Source organism: Delphinapterus leucas, chromosome 11 (assembly GCF_059928025.1).
Source record: "Delphinapterus leucas isolate spDelLeu-1000000601 "Yukka" chromosome 11, BTC_Dleu_Yukka2, whole genome shotgun sequence".
NCBI lineage: Eukaryota > Metazoa > Chordata > Mammalia > Artiodactyla > Monodontidae > Delphinapterus > Delphinapterus leucas.
The window spans coordinates 36507614-36522826 of NC_143139.1; the positions used below are offsets into that span (position 1 = coordinate 36507614).

Here is a 15213-nt window from a genome sequence, read left to right on the forward strand (position 1 = left end):
CAAAGATAAGGTGACCATATGTGCGTGGGTTTATCTCTGGGCTTTCTATCCTGTTCCATTGATCTATATTTCTCTTTTTGTGCCAGTATCATACTGTCTTGATTACTGTAGCTTTGTAGTATAGTCTGAATTCCAGGAGCCTGATTCCTCCAGCTCCGTTTTTCTTTCTCAAGGTTGTTTTGGCTATTTGGGGTCTGTTGTGTTTCCATACAGATTGTGAAATTTTTTATTCTAGATCTGTGGAAAATGCCATTGGTAGTTTGATAGGGATCGCACTGAATCTGCAGATTGCTTTGGGTAGTATACTCATTTTCAAAATATTGATTCTTCTGATCCAGGAACAGGGTGTATCTCTCCATCTGTTTGTATCATCTTTAATTTCTGTCATCAGTGTCTTATAGTTTTGTGCATACAGGTCTTTTGTCTCCTTAGGTAGATTTATTCCTAGGTATTTTATTCTTTTTGTTGCAACGGTAAATGGGAGTGTTTTCTTGATTTCTCTTTCAGAATTTTCATCATTAGTGTATAGGAATGCAAGAGATTCTGTGCATTAATTTTTTATTCTGCTACTCTTCAAATTCATTGATTAGCTTTAGTAGTTTTCTGGTAGCATCTTTAGGATTCTCTATGTATAGTATCATGTCATCTACAAACAGTGACAGTTTTACTTCTTCTTTTCCAATTAGGATTCCTTTTATTTCTTTTCCTTCTCTGATTGCTGTGGCTAAAACTTCCAAAACAATATTGATTAATAGTGGTGACAGTGGGCAACCTTGTCTTGTCCCTGATCTTAGTGGAAACGGTTTCAGTTTTTTACCATTGAGAATGATGTTGGCTCTGGGTTTGTCATATATGGCCTTTATTATGTTGAGGTAAGTTCCCTCTATGCCTACTTTCTGGAGGGTTTTTATCATAAATGGGTATTGAATTTTGTCAAAAACTTTTTCTGCATCTATTGAGATGATCATATGGTTTTTCTCCTTCAATTTGTTATTATGGGTTATCACGTTGATTGAGTTGCGTATTTTGAAGAATCCTTGCATTCCTGGGGTAAATCCCAGTTGATGATGGTGTGATCCTTTTAATGTGCTGTTGGATTTTGTTTGCTAGTATTTTGTTGAGGATTTTTGTGTCTATATTCATCAGTGATATTGGCCTGTAGTTTTCTTTTTTTGTGACGTCTTTGTCTGGTTTTGGTATCAGGGTGATGGTGGCCTCACAGAATGAGTTTGGGAGTGTTCCTCCCTCTGCTATATTTTGGAAGAGTTTGAGAAGGATAGGTGTTAGCTCTTCTCTAAATGTTTGATAGAATTCACCTGTGAAGCCATCTGGTCCTGGGCTTTTGTTTGTTGGAAGAATTTTAATCACAGTTTCAATGTCAGTGCTTGTGATTGGTCTGTTTATATTTTCTGTTTCTTCCTGCTTCAGTCTCGGAAGGTTGTGCTTTTCTAAGAATTCGCCCATTTCTTCCTGGTTGTCCATTTTATTGGCCTAGAGTTGCTTGTAGTAATCTCTCATGATCCTTTCTGTTTCTGCAGTGTCAGTTGTTACTTCTCACTTTTCATTTTTAATTCTGTTGATTTGAATCTTCTCCCTTTTTTTCTTGATGAGTCTGTCCCATGGTTTATCAATTTTGTTTTTCTCAAAGAACCATCTTTTAGTTTTATTGATCTTTGCTATCGTTTCCTTCATTTCTTTTTCTGATCTCATCTTTATGATTCTTCTGCTAACTTTGGGGTTTTTTTGTTCTTTCTGTGTTTGCTTTAGGTGTAAGGTTGTTTATTTATTTTTTTGTTTGTTTGAGATGTTTCTTTTTTCTTGAGGTAGGATAGTATTGTTATAAATTTCCCTCTTAGACCCATCTTTTGCTGCATCCCATAGGTTTTGGGTTGTCATGTTTTCATTGTCATTTGTTTCTAGGTATTTTTTGATTTTCTCTTTGAATTCTTCAGTGATCTCTTGGTTATTTAGTGGTGTATTGTTTAGTCACCATGTGTTTGTCTCTTTCACAGGTATTTTCCTGTAATTGCTATCTAGTCTCATAGCGTTGTGGTCGGAACAGATACTTGATACGATATCAGTTTTCTTAATTTACCAAGGCTTGATTTGTGATCCAAGATATGATCTATCCTGGAAAATGTTCCATGAGCACTTGAGAAGAAAGTATATTCTGTTGTTTTTGGATGGAGTGTCCTATGAATATCGGTTAAGTCCATCTTGTTTGATGTTTCATTTAAAGCTTGTGTTTCCTTATTTATTTTCACTTTGGGTGATCTGTCCATTGGTGAAAGTGGGGTGTTAAAGTCCCCTAGTATGATTGTGTTACTCTCAGTTTCCCCCTTTATGGCTGTTAGCATTTGCCTTAGGTATTGAGGTGCTCCTATGTTGGGTGCATAAATATTTACAGTTGTTATGTCTTCTTGCATTAATCCCTTGATCATTATGTAGTGTCCTTCTTTGTCTCTTGTAATAGTCTTTGTTTTAAAGCCTATTTTGTCTGATATGAGAATTGCTACTCCAGCTTTCTTTTGATTTCCATTTGCACGGAATATCTTTTTCCATCGCCTCACTTTCAGTCTGTATGTGTCCCTAGGTCTGAAGTGGGTCTCTTGTAGACAGCATATATACGGATCTTGTTTTTGTATCCATTCAGCTAGTCTATGTCTTTTGCTGGGAGCATTTAATCCATTTACATTTAAGTTAGTTATCGATATGTATGTTCCTATTACCATTTTCTTAATTGTTTGGGTTTGTTTCTGTACGTCTTTTCCTTCTCTTGTGTTTCCTGCCTAGAGAAGTTCCTTTAGCATTTGTTGTAAAGCTGGTTTGGTGGTGCTGACTTCTCTTAGCTTTTCCTTTCTGTAAAGGTTTTAATTTCTATGTCGAATCTGAATGAGATCCTTTCTGCGTAGAGTAATCTTGGTTGTAGGTTTTTCCTTTTCATCACTTTAAATATGTCCTGCCAGTCCCTTCTGGCTTGAAGAGTTTCTGCTGAAAGATCAGCTCTTAACCTCATGGGGATTCCCTTGTGTGTTATTTGTTGTTTTTCCCTTACTTCTTTTAATATTTGTTCTTTGTATTTAATTTTTGATAGTTTGATTAATATGTGTCTTGGCATGTTTCTCCTTGGATTTATCCTGTATGGGACTCTCTGCCCTTCCTGGGCTTGATTGACTATTTCCTTTCCCATATTAGGGAAGTTTTCAACTATAATCTCTTCATATATTTTCTCAGTCCCTTTTTCTCTTCTTCTTCTGGGACCCCTATAATTCGAATGTTCATGCATTTAATGTTGTCCCAGAGGCCTCTAAGACTGTCCTCAATTCTTCTCATCTTTTTTCTTTATTCTGCTCTGTGGTAGTTATTTCCACTATTTTATCTTCCAGGTCACTTATCCGTTCTTCTGCCTCAGTTATTCTGCTATTGATTCCCTCTAGTGAATTTTTAATTTCATTTATTGTGTTGTTCATCATTGTTTAGTTCACTCTTTATTTCTTCTAGGTCCTTGTTAAACATTTCTTGTATTTTCTCCATTCTGTTTCCAAGATTTTGGATCATCTTTACTGTCATTATTCTGAAATCTTTTTCAGGTATACTGCCTATTTCCTCTTCATTTGTTTGGTCTGGTGGGTTTTACCTTGCTCCTTCATCTGGTGTGTATTTCTCTGTCTTCTCATTTTGCTTAACTTACTGTGTTTAGGGTCTCCTTTTCGTCGCCTGCAGGTTCATAGTTCCCGTTGTTTTTGGTGTCTGCCCCCAGTGGCTAAGGTTGGTTCAGTGGGCTGTATAGGCTCCCTGGTGGAGGGGACTGTTGCCTGTGTTCTGGTGGAAGAGGCTGCATCCTATCTTTCTGGTGGGCACGACCCCGTCTGGTGGTGTGTTTTGCAGTGTCTGTGAACTTATGTCTGTGAACTTATTTTGATTTTAGGCAGCCTCTCTGCTAATGGGTGGGGTTGTATTCCTATCTTGCTAGTTGTTTGGCATAGGGTGTCCAGCACTATAGCTTGCTGGCAGTTGATTGGAGCTGGTTCTTAGTGTTGAGATGGAGATCTCTGGAAGATCTTTCACCCTTTGATATTACATTGGGCCAGGAGGTCTCTGGTAGTCCAATGTCCTGAACTCGGCTCTCCCACCTTGCAAGCTCAGGCCTGACACCTGGCTGGAGCACCAAGACCATGTCAGCCACACAGATCGGAAGAAAGGGAGAAAAAAAAGAAAGAAAGAAAAAAAGAAAAGTTGTTAAAATAAAATTTTAAAAATATTATTAAAAAGAAAAAGAGAGAAAGAAGAGAGCAATGAAATCAATCAACAAATCTACCAGTGATAATAAGGTCTAAATACTAAATTAAGATAAAGATAAAACCAGAAACAAATTAGATGCAGAAAGCAAACCCCAAGTCTCCATTTGCTCCCAAAGTCCACTGTCTTGGGATGATTCGTTGTTATTTAGGTATTCCACAGATGCAGGGTACATCATGTTGATTGTGGAGCTTTAATCCGCTGCTCCTGAGGCTGCTGGGAGAGATTTCCCTTTCTCTTCTTTGTTCACACAGCTCCTGAGGTTCAGCTTTGGATTTGGCCCCGCCTTTGCGTGTAGGTCACCTGAGGGCGTCTGTTCTTTGCTCAGACAGGATGGGGTTAAAGGAGCAGCTGATTTGGGGGCTCTGGCTCACTCAGGCCCGGGGGAGGGAAGGGTACGGAATGCGGGGCTAGCCTGAGGCAGCAGAGGCTAGCGTGACGTTGCACCAGCCTGAGGCTCACCGTGTGTTCTCCCGGGGAAGTTGTCCTTGGATCACGGGACCCTGGCAGTGGCGGGCTGCACAGGCTCCCCGGAAGGGGGGTGTGGATAGTGACCTTTGCTTGCACACAGGTTCTTGGTGGTGGCAGCAGCAGCCTTAGTGTCTCATGCCCGGCTCTGGTGTCCGCGCTGATAGCCACAGCTCGTGCTGTCTCTGGAGCTCGTTTAGGTGGTGCTGTGAATCCCCTCTTCTTGTGCACCCCGAAACAATGGTCTCTTGCCTCTTAGGCAGTTCCAGACTTTTTCCTGGACTCCCTCCCTGCTAGCTGTGGCACACTAGCCCCCTTCAGGCTGTGTTCACGCAGCCTACCCCAGTCCTCTCCCTGGGGTCTGACCTCTGAAGCTGGAGCCTCAGCTCCCAGCCTCCACCTGCCCCGGTGGGTGAGCAGACAAGCCTCTGGGGCTGGTGAGTGCTGGCCAGCATCGATCATCTGTGCAGGAAACTCTCTGCTTTGCCCTCTGCACCCCGTTGCTGCACTCTCCTCTGTGGCTTGAAATCTTCCCTCCCACCCACCCCCCGTCTCCACCAGTGAAGGGGCTTCCTAGTGTGTGGAAACTTTTCCTCTTTCGCAGCTCCCTCCCCGAGGTGCAGGTCCGTCCCTATTCTTTTGTCTCTGATTTTTTCTTTTCTCTTTTGCACTACTCAGGTACGTGGGGATTTTCTTTCCTTTTGGGAAGTCTGAGGTCTTCTGCCTGCATTCAGTAGGTGTTCTGTAGGAGCTGTTCCACATGTAGATGTATTTTTGATGTATTTGTGGGGAGGAAGGTGATCTCCACGTCTTACGCCTCCACCATCTTTAGGCCCTCCCTCTGCAGGACTTTTAAAACAGTGACTGATGGACTTAGTACCTGCCTGGATCAGGAATGATAGAATGATTTATCTATCAAATGATCACATTTAGAACTTTACTCTGGTATTAATCAGCTTAAGTTCTTATGAAGTGTAGTAACAAGTTCATTAGTTACAGTGTTGTGTTTGACATGGATTTGATCAGTTGTTTCCCTGTTTAAAAATCTTTCTTGTGGGAATCTTATTGTAAATTTGGGAATTTAATTCTAGTTAATTTTAAGAAGATTGACCATACCCTGTAACGGTGATCCAGTGGGGAATACAGGAACTATCTTATAAATTGATCAAAATGTATTGGGCACATCAGTTTTGGGTGAGAATTTGGCTGTATTGCTGTTTAAAGTTGATAATACCATTTCCAGTGTCTATTGAGAGAAAAGTATTTAAACAAGTGCTGAGATTAATCTTATTGCTGCATGACTTGTAATAGCAAAAAGCAAAACTGAACATAGCTAGTTACAGCACTAGAGATCTTGTTAAATTATGATGTATCAATAGGACCATTATACAGCCATTAAAAAAGACTCATGTAGGGACTTCCCTGGTGGTCCAGTGGTTAAGACTCCACACTCCCAATGCAGGGGGCCCGGATTTGATCCCTGGTGGGGAACCAGATCTTGCATGCCGCAACTAAGACCCAGCACAGCCAAATAAATAAAGTTTAAAAGGAAAAAAAAAAAAAAGAAGACTGAGGTGGTACTGTGTGTATTGACATGCTCAGATCTCTAAAATATGTTGTTAGATAAAAACATGCATAGAAAATATACAGAAAACACTTGAACCTGTAGTTATCTGTGATGAGTGAGATGTGGAGGCCAGAGCATCTTCTCATTTTCATGTTTTTTTAAATAAATTTATTTATTTATTTTTGTCTGTGTTGGGTCTTTGTTACTGCACAGGGGCTTTCTCTAGTTGTGGCGAGTGGGGCCTACTCTTCGTTGCAGTGCGCGGGCTTCTCATTGCGGTGGCTTCTCTTGTTGCAGAGCTCAGGCTCTAGGTGCGTGGGCTTCAGTAGTTGCGGCACGCGGGCTCACTAGTTGTGGCTCACGGGTTCTAGAGCGCAGGCTCAATAGTTGTGGTGCACGGGCTTAGTTGCTCCGCAGCATGTGGGATCTTCCAGGATCAGGGCTTAAACCTGTGTCCCCTGCATTGGCAGGCAGATTCTCAACCACTGTGCCACCAGGGAAGCCCCTTCACGTGGTTTTTACAGTGACCATGTATAATTTTTTTTAATCAGTAAATAAAATGTACTGTTGTTCATCTACATGTAGTTGTCCTTTGATATTCTTTACGTTTACATTTTTATTTGAGCAGTGGTGTGGTCTTTTCTGAAAATTTAAAAACACTTTTAGAACCATTACAGTGAGTTTGTCTTCAGTATTACTGCTGAAGTGACTGCCCACTAATGTGAGGTTTGTGGTATCTTGTTATTATTATTATTTTAAATTTAGGGCCTCTAGAAAAGGAAACCAGATATATGTGGTGGGAGTTAAAAAACAAGATGTAAAGCTATTTTAAATCTCTGCTGTACTGTTTTTCTATTTCAGTTACCTAGAAAAGTACGAGAAAGTTCATCATTTTGGGGAGGATGATGATGAGGTACCACCAGGCAATCCCAAACCACAGCTTCCTATTGGTGCAATTCCATCTTCCTACAATTACCAGCAACACAGTGTGTCAGGTAAATATCACTGGAAATGAACAAGGCGTAGTTCCACAGTTTTGAATTAGGAAAATAGACATCGTCCAATGAATTGAATTGAACTAATTGGTATGAGGTCCCTTTCTGTCATAGCCTACATATAAGATTTTTAGTTGCAGGAATTTAGCGTTACAAATATATCTGTATTTTCAAGTGAAGTTTTAAAATTATTTCTTAATCTAAAGATTAGTTTAACCTGAATAGTTACTAAAATGAGGAGAGGAAGGTCCTGTTAGGATTAGGGAAGCCAGAGGAGTACTCATAGCATCTAGATTTTCTACAATTCCTGGAATTCCCAGCACGGGAATTTCTCAGAAATGTTTCTTACTATTCAACTGTTTTCCTGCCATGGTACCAGGGATTTAAGATTCTTTTCATTCATGTCATTCTTGTAATGGTTATAGAGGAAACTGCAGCTAAAAAGAACAGGACTCAAGTTGGAAATAATCAGGTTGAGAGTCTAATAAAGAGGTTCTTGAGACAGAATAGATGGGAGTTCCGTTGTTTGTGGCTCGGGGGGTTGAGACAGTGATACTTAGGAAGAGAGCTCTGAAGAGGTAAGCATCTCTTTTCTTTAATCACTAACATTTGGCCTGAAAAAGAGGAGATACATCTTTTTCAAGGGTATGTTCTTTATAAAATATACAGTTATCTAGATCTTTATTATTCTTCATTGGTACTAATACCAATCTCTTAGGTAATCCTTAGTTTTAAGCTCCCTTGTTTGTGCCAGTATCACTGATTTAAATTTTCCATTATCTATTTTCAGTTTCTTTCATGTTGAATTTGACTCTGTTTCTTCCCCAGTCAGCTGAGGAAACAATCTCCTAGAATCTGTGATCTCCGTTAGAAGAGGTTTTCATCTGATGCTTTTGTATAGTTGGGGCTTGGGAGGGGTGGTGGCAGTGGTGAGTGCAAACCAAATCTAGCTTTATGTTTAATGAGAAGTTATTACCTCAAGAACTACTGTTAAAAGGGAACATTTTAAGTCACCATGTAGAAGATCTTACTAATAGCTTAAGCTGATTAAATAAAATGGGGTGACTTGTTAGGTGATATGCTTCCTGTTTTTAAAAAGAGCTAATGACCATTATCTAATTCAAGGATGTTATAGAGGGTATTCCTACGTTGAATGAGACCTTGTACTAAAGACCTTTAAGACCATCTTGTAACTATGTTGTTCCTATATTTCATCAACAGCAGAACTGTCCATTCTTGTAGCTTAAATAGAGTTTGGTGTCTATTCCATCTTCTCCATTTCTACATTAGATCTTGTTTAAAATGAATTTTTTTTCTGGATCAGTTTTTTTTTTTTGGTCCCTCTCCCCTAATTAAACATGATTTACTTCAAAAAAAAAAAAGATAATTCTGGTATTTCAGAAGCTTAATGAAAGTCATTGATAGAGCTACACAATTTTTAAGGGAATGACAATTTCTTGATCTGGTGTTACAATAACTCCTTTCTGATATGCTATCATATGTCTGTCTTTTTTTTTTTAAGGAGAATCTGAGTAGTTATGTAATATATGTAACATGTTTGACAAAATCAGGATTGGGGACTTATGAAAGGAAAAAAAAACTAGGACTTGCTGGGGAACATCAGACTACAATATATCTAATTCAAACTGAAAAGAGGTAGTGTTGCAGGGCAGCATTTATGAATTTGAAGGTGCTTTTTATTTTTCTAGAAGGAGCCATAGCAACATTATGACAGTGTTCTAAAAATTAACATGACCATCAATATATAAAACAAATCCTTCACTGATGATTCTTTTCAAATGCCATCAAGGAAATATAGTAAGCTTCATAGCTGTCAGTATATATGTGTGTGCCTGTTTGTGTGTGTGTAAATAAACACCAAAGTAGAATTACATGGTGGTAGATTAAGAGCCTTAGGAAATTTTAATAAGAATGTTTAAAAGATTTGTGTGTACATCTTTGATTATACAGCGTTACTCTTCTTATAGGTTTAGATTAATGTATTTGGATAAATGTATTTTATCTAGAGATGCTTATATTGTTGATATTAAGAAAAGGTATTCTAAAACAGTATTTTGAAACGTAATATAATAAATTGGCATTTAGTATGAAGTGCAATTCTACTCATAATTGTCATGGTAGAATATTGTACATTGATAGAATATGGGACCAAATTTTCCTTTAAGGATACTGACGCCTTTTGCCCAGTGACTTGAAGTGGCCAAAAAAGTATTCATAGATTTTGCTTTGAATTAGTAAGTATTGGCATCAAAATATGGTCGTTTTATTTGCATAGTTTTTCATACTTTTCCATGCCATAAATACCTAATCTTTTTGTTTCCGTCTTTATTCTTTCTTCCTTGGTATTGATTTGGATACAGTCAGTTCTGCAGAATTGTAGTGTAGATTACTAAGGACTTTTTGTTCATCTTCTCTTACACTTTAAAATTAAAAAATTAATTAGTTTCTAAATTAGAGATTTTTAATTTATTTGCAATATCTTTAGCAGAAGAATTATGAAAGGCAAAATTGGTACATGACAACTCATTGAAATTAATAGAATTGCAGAATTTTAGAGCTAGCAAGGATTTTAGTGATCATTTCATCCAATTCAATCATTTCGGTCAAAGGAGGCCAAGCACCCTATCCATTCGCATTTTTGTTACGTAAATTTGGGAGAGATTATACAGGAAGATGTATTATTTTAGTTTTATCAGTTGTATTTGAGCAAAAATTTTCCTTTACATGTCCCATATTCTTATAGACATTTGAACTACAGCAATCACTGCCAGTATCAATGGAAAGAATGTACTGTCTAGTATCTTTAATGTAAACAGCGCTCCAGGAACAATTATCCCTTTCCTCTAAACTGAAAACAAAGAGATTACCTCAGATTAAATTAGTTTGTCAGCAGTGATGCGTTTGTATAAACATTGAGTTAAGAATGTTGAAAATTTCCGATCCCATTCACATTATAACATTGTAGCTATTTAATCATACCTCCTTGGGGATGGGAAGGGAGGCTCTTAAAATCTTGTAAGTATTTTCTCATATATTATCATAGGAATCTTTACCAAGCCTCATATAATTAGAGGACTTTTCATAATTATCATATTTATTCATCTTATTTTAATTGGAGATGACTTTTGGCAAAGTCATTCACGTAAGGATGTATTGAATTGAGTATATGATGGCATCTGTTATTCTTCAGTAGCAAACAGAACAATTCCAAGATCATATTGAAAGCACATAAAGAAGACTGTGACAGATGTTGAATATAGGTTCCAATTTGTTTTCTGTTGAAGAGACTTGCATGAAAATTTTGTGGAATCTAAAAACTTAATTATTGCTGAGACTTGGCATCTCATGATCAATTCCACTGTGCGGTATAGAAATATCAAAATCCCTATATTCACGGAAGTTATGTTACATTTTCCCCAGATAGTTATGTTATTTATAAGAAATTTTACTTTTCAAGATTATAAAAAATGAACAACATATTATTGTTCAACCTTAAATATTATAAAGAATCGGTGTCTTATTCATTTATAAGTGTATTGTGATACTTCTTATTGGAGAAATTCCTAGAATATTTTAGAATTGAAGAGGTGTCTCAGATATCTACATTGGGAAATGAAGAAGTTTCTTACATGATTTTCTTCTGTGGCATGTTGTGACAATAGATTCCTACTTGCATTCCATTTAGTGACATTTTAAAAAGATTTTTTTTCAAATCCATATTTTTCTGAAATGTTTCATCTAGCAGTTTTCTAACTCTTCTTTCTTGCCTTTTCTCATTAAACTAATTAGATCTTTACGTGAAAAATGTACTAGGGGTATATGTCTCAGGACGTAGCTGCCAAGGCCTAAACTGCACCAATTAAGAGTCAGTATTTCTAGAAATATAACATTTTCTAATATGTATATATTATGAGTATAAAATATATCAGTGTTCTGTAATCCCATCTTCTCTACCTTCAAAGTTCTAAAAATGTTCTAATTCTCCTACATAAAATCTTAGTTAGGAAAAGATTTGTTAGGACACAAAAACATGAACTGTAGAGGTAAAAATTTATAAATCACACTTCATCAAAATTAAAACTTCTCTTTCAAGACATTGTTAAGAAAATGAAAAGGTAAACCATTCACTATCTGGGAGAAAATATTTACAAAATAAATATTAGATAAGTGACTCATATTCAGAATATTTTAAACTGACAGTATTAAGTGCCAACAAGGATGTACAGCACCAGGAACTCTCTCATACATCGCTGGTGGAAAGACAGAATGTTACCACCACTTTGGAAAACAGTTTCACAGTTTCTTGCAAAGTTAAACATACACTTTGTATGACCCAGCAATCCAAGAGAAACGAAGAAATATGTCCGCACAAAGTCCTGTATGTGAATGTTTACAGCAACTGTATTCAGAAGTGCCAAAAACTGGACACAGTCCAAATGTCCTTCAACTAGGGAATGGATAAACAAATTATGTTACAGCCATACTATGGCAGTAAAAAGGAACCAACTATTGATACACACATCAAAATGGATACTAACCTCAAAAGCATTTTGCTAAATGAAATAAATCAGGCACAAAAAGATATATATTGTGTGATTCTGTTTAATTGGCATTTTGAAATAAAGTAATCAGTGGTTGTTTATGGATAGAAGAGAGGATCAACTACAAAGGAGCATAAAGAAACTTCTTTGGGGTGATAGAAATACTCTCTATCTCCATTGTGGTTGTGGTTAAAAGACTATCAAAAACTCATAGAACTGTAGAACTAAAAAGCATGAATTTTACATATTATGTGGCAACAAATCTGACCTAAACAAGTAATAATCCTCCCAAAGAAGGTTGGCAGCGTGTTTAGAAACATGATATTGTTAAAAATTTGAAAGGAACCAGTCTTTCTGGCTTATAGTATTTAAAAATTGGAATAAGTCCCTTGAAATACAAGAATAAAAAATGTAGACAAGGTAAATTAAAATACAATAGTAATTTCGCAATGATATCCAACAGAATATGTACATTTTTTATGTTTTAATACTTTTTGAGGAATGTGATTTTCACTTAAGTTTAGAAAGTTGAACTCTAAACTTCTACTCAGTTTATATTTTATAAAAGAAAACAAACTTCTGTCCTGTATTCAGAAGATATTAACCATAAAAGGTTTCTAATCCTTGATATACTTAACAGTGTTTTCGTTTTTGTCTTTGTTAGATTATCTGCGTCAAAGTTATGGGCTGTCTATGGACTTCAATTCGCCAAATGATTATAATAAATTGGTGCTTTCACTATTATCTGGACTCCCAAATGAAGTGGACTTTGCTATTAATGTATGCACTCTCCTATCAAATGAAAGCAAACATGTCATGCAACTTGAAAAAGACCCTAAAATCATCACTTTATTGCTTGCTAATGCCGGGGTGTTTGATGACAGTAAGTTTTATTAGCCTTAATGTTTCGTATAATCATTGTATTAAAGGTGTTATAGATTTTTTTTAAAGGCTTTTAAGGGGGAAAGTACTTTTTATTAGGCAATATACTAGCATTCTTTATTTCCTTTTGTTATATTAAATGTATTATTATTATTTTAATTAATTAATTTATGGCTGTGTTGGCTCTTCGTTTCTGTGCGAGAGCTTTCTCTAGTTGTGGCAAGAGGGGGCCTCTCACTATCGCGGCCTCTCTTGTTGTGGAGCACAGGCTCCAGACGCGCAGGCTCAGTAATTGTGGCTCACAGGGCTAGTTGCTCCGCGGCATGTGGGATCTTCCCAGACCAGAGCTCGAACCCATGTTCCCTGCATTGGCAGGCAGATTCTCAACCACTGCACCACCAGGGAAGCCCGATATTAAATGTATTATTTAAAATAATGAATGTTTGGATTTTTTTTTAACCTTATATATTTGAATAATAAAAGCCTCACTAGAGCTTTTGAAATTAAAATGCTGTATTTTTCTTATAGTAAATGTGGGTTTGTTGATTTGAGAAAATTGTTTGATACAAAATTCTGATAGCGAAAAATAGGACCTGGAAGAAATTGTTTTCTGAAGTCTGTTTCTGCTGGTGTATAGTTATAATTTTTAACTAAACAATTCAGGTCAATGAATTTGAAAATTTGCTGCATAAATAATCAAAATAAGAATGATCAAATATTTCATATTTTTTTACTCGTAGGATTTGTTATTTGTAGGTTTTTATAAATCACGTTCTTTGTTTTCTGTGTAATTATCTCAAATCTAGGTTACTTTTCAGACCAAATTGCTCAGTTCTTTAATTGAGCAATTTAACTAGCAATCCCTAGTTTAATAGGGATTTAGAAAATATGTTTTAAAATTTTTTCCTGCTATAGTTTTTCTTTTTAAAATATTCTATGTCAGCTGAATGTTATTGACATAAAATTTTTTCTTGCTTCTCAACCCTCCTTCTACCCCAATACCATGTAACTTCTTTTGTCAGAAGTATATTCTATTAATGGATTAAGGTATTGATATATTTTGAAATTATCATATAGGAAACTGTATAGAACAGTAGATATAGTCTGAGAATTTCATGTAATATTTCATAGGTTCATGAGTATTTTTATGTTTAAACAGTGATGTGTTTGCAAATGAGTTCATTTTTCTGTAATTTGGGTCAGTAGTATAATTTTCAAACATACTTTTATTTGGGATTATCTAAGTAGGATTCCTTTGTTGTTGTTGTTGTTGCTGTTGTTGTTGTTGTTGGCCATGCCACACGGCTTGTGGGATCTTAGTTCCCTGACCAGGGATTGAACCCCCTCGGCAGTGAGCGCACGGAGTCCTAACCACTGGACCGCCAGGGAATTTCCTAAGTAGGAGTCCTTACAATTTGACATGTACTTATTTTGTATGAAGACATTTTGAAATTAAACAAAAGTGAAAATGAGTTTCTTACCCTGCCAGAAACTATTCTTGGTTACTTGGAGGAGGAAAAAAGATTAGCACTTATCAGTTTGTATTGTAACTTTGAAGATCTAAATTTGGTAGATTTCCATCTCACTCTCATTTTCTTTGCTTCCTGATATTTCATTTTGATCTTTTAAAGACATTTTTCAGCATTTAATATAGAATGGTTTAAAATTGTTTCACATTTTTTTAGAAATCTTAAAATGAAGTTTTTAAAAATAGTAAATATTCTCAGACCAGAATAATTTTAGTGAATTCTTACCATTTAATCATTGAATAAGAATTACATTTGTATATATGATAAAAGTGAGCTTACCAGCTTTGATGCACTGAGGCATGACATTCTTTATACCCAGTTTATCTTCTTGCATTTTTTAGCGTTTTTGTTTATCTCAGACTAAATTATTATGTAGAGTAGCAATCTAAAACGTTAATAATTTAGCAAATGCTGTTTAACGGATGTTTCTTTTATTTCAACAGTTAGAAGTTTAGAGTTCCAGAGTACATAGGGACTTTATGAAGACCGTATACTTAAAACAGTGGTTTTACATTATGAAAATAATTCTTTTGAGTTTGAAGATTAGGGTATATTTGATTATGGGCATATTTCATAAGGCTCTTGAGAGGTTTTGAATTTTTTTAGGGCATGGAATTTTAATTGAGAGAAAATGTAGATACCACTTTCTTTGAAGGTGTGTAATGTTTATACATATATGTATTTGAAGAAGTATAATAAAAATTCCATGTGACAAAAATTTAATTTTTCCATCTTATATTTCCATTCAGTATTTTTTTCCCAGTGAAGTTTTTCTTTATAAGGTTTTCTTCAGGACAAACAAAATTTTGTCTCTTTAGTAGAGTGTGGACTTCATTTTTCTGATTCAGCTGCTACGTCTATATAAATTTGATGTTTTATGAAATTCTTCTTTAGGTCACTGTAGTTAAATT

General features: G+C 36.1%; 1 protein-coding gene across 8 annotated transcripts in view; it reads left to right on the top strand.

Moving 5' to 3' along the window:
* Positions 1 to 15213, top strand: part of ARID2 (AT-rich interaction domain 2) — a 169407-nt gene that overhangs the window by 80178 nt on the left and 74016 nt on the right. For 7 of the 8 annotated variants that reach the window (XR_016394907.1, XM_022572394.3, XM_089920574.1 and 4 more), the window contains 2 exons: positions 7196 to 7329; positions 12556 to 12774. Coding sequence is in view for 7 of the 8 variants with exons in the window: in XM_022572394.3 (XP_022428102.1) it covers positions 7196 to 7329; positions 12556 to 12774 (353 nt within the window). In the remaining variant the exon portion in view is untranslated. Of the gene's footprint in view, positions 1 to 7195; positions 7330 to 11157; positions 11216 to 12555; positions 12775 to 15213 lie in introns of those variants that run through there. The other variant, XM_089920576.1, reaches the window with a different exon arrangement.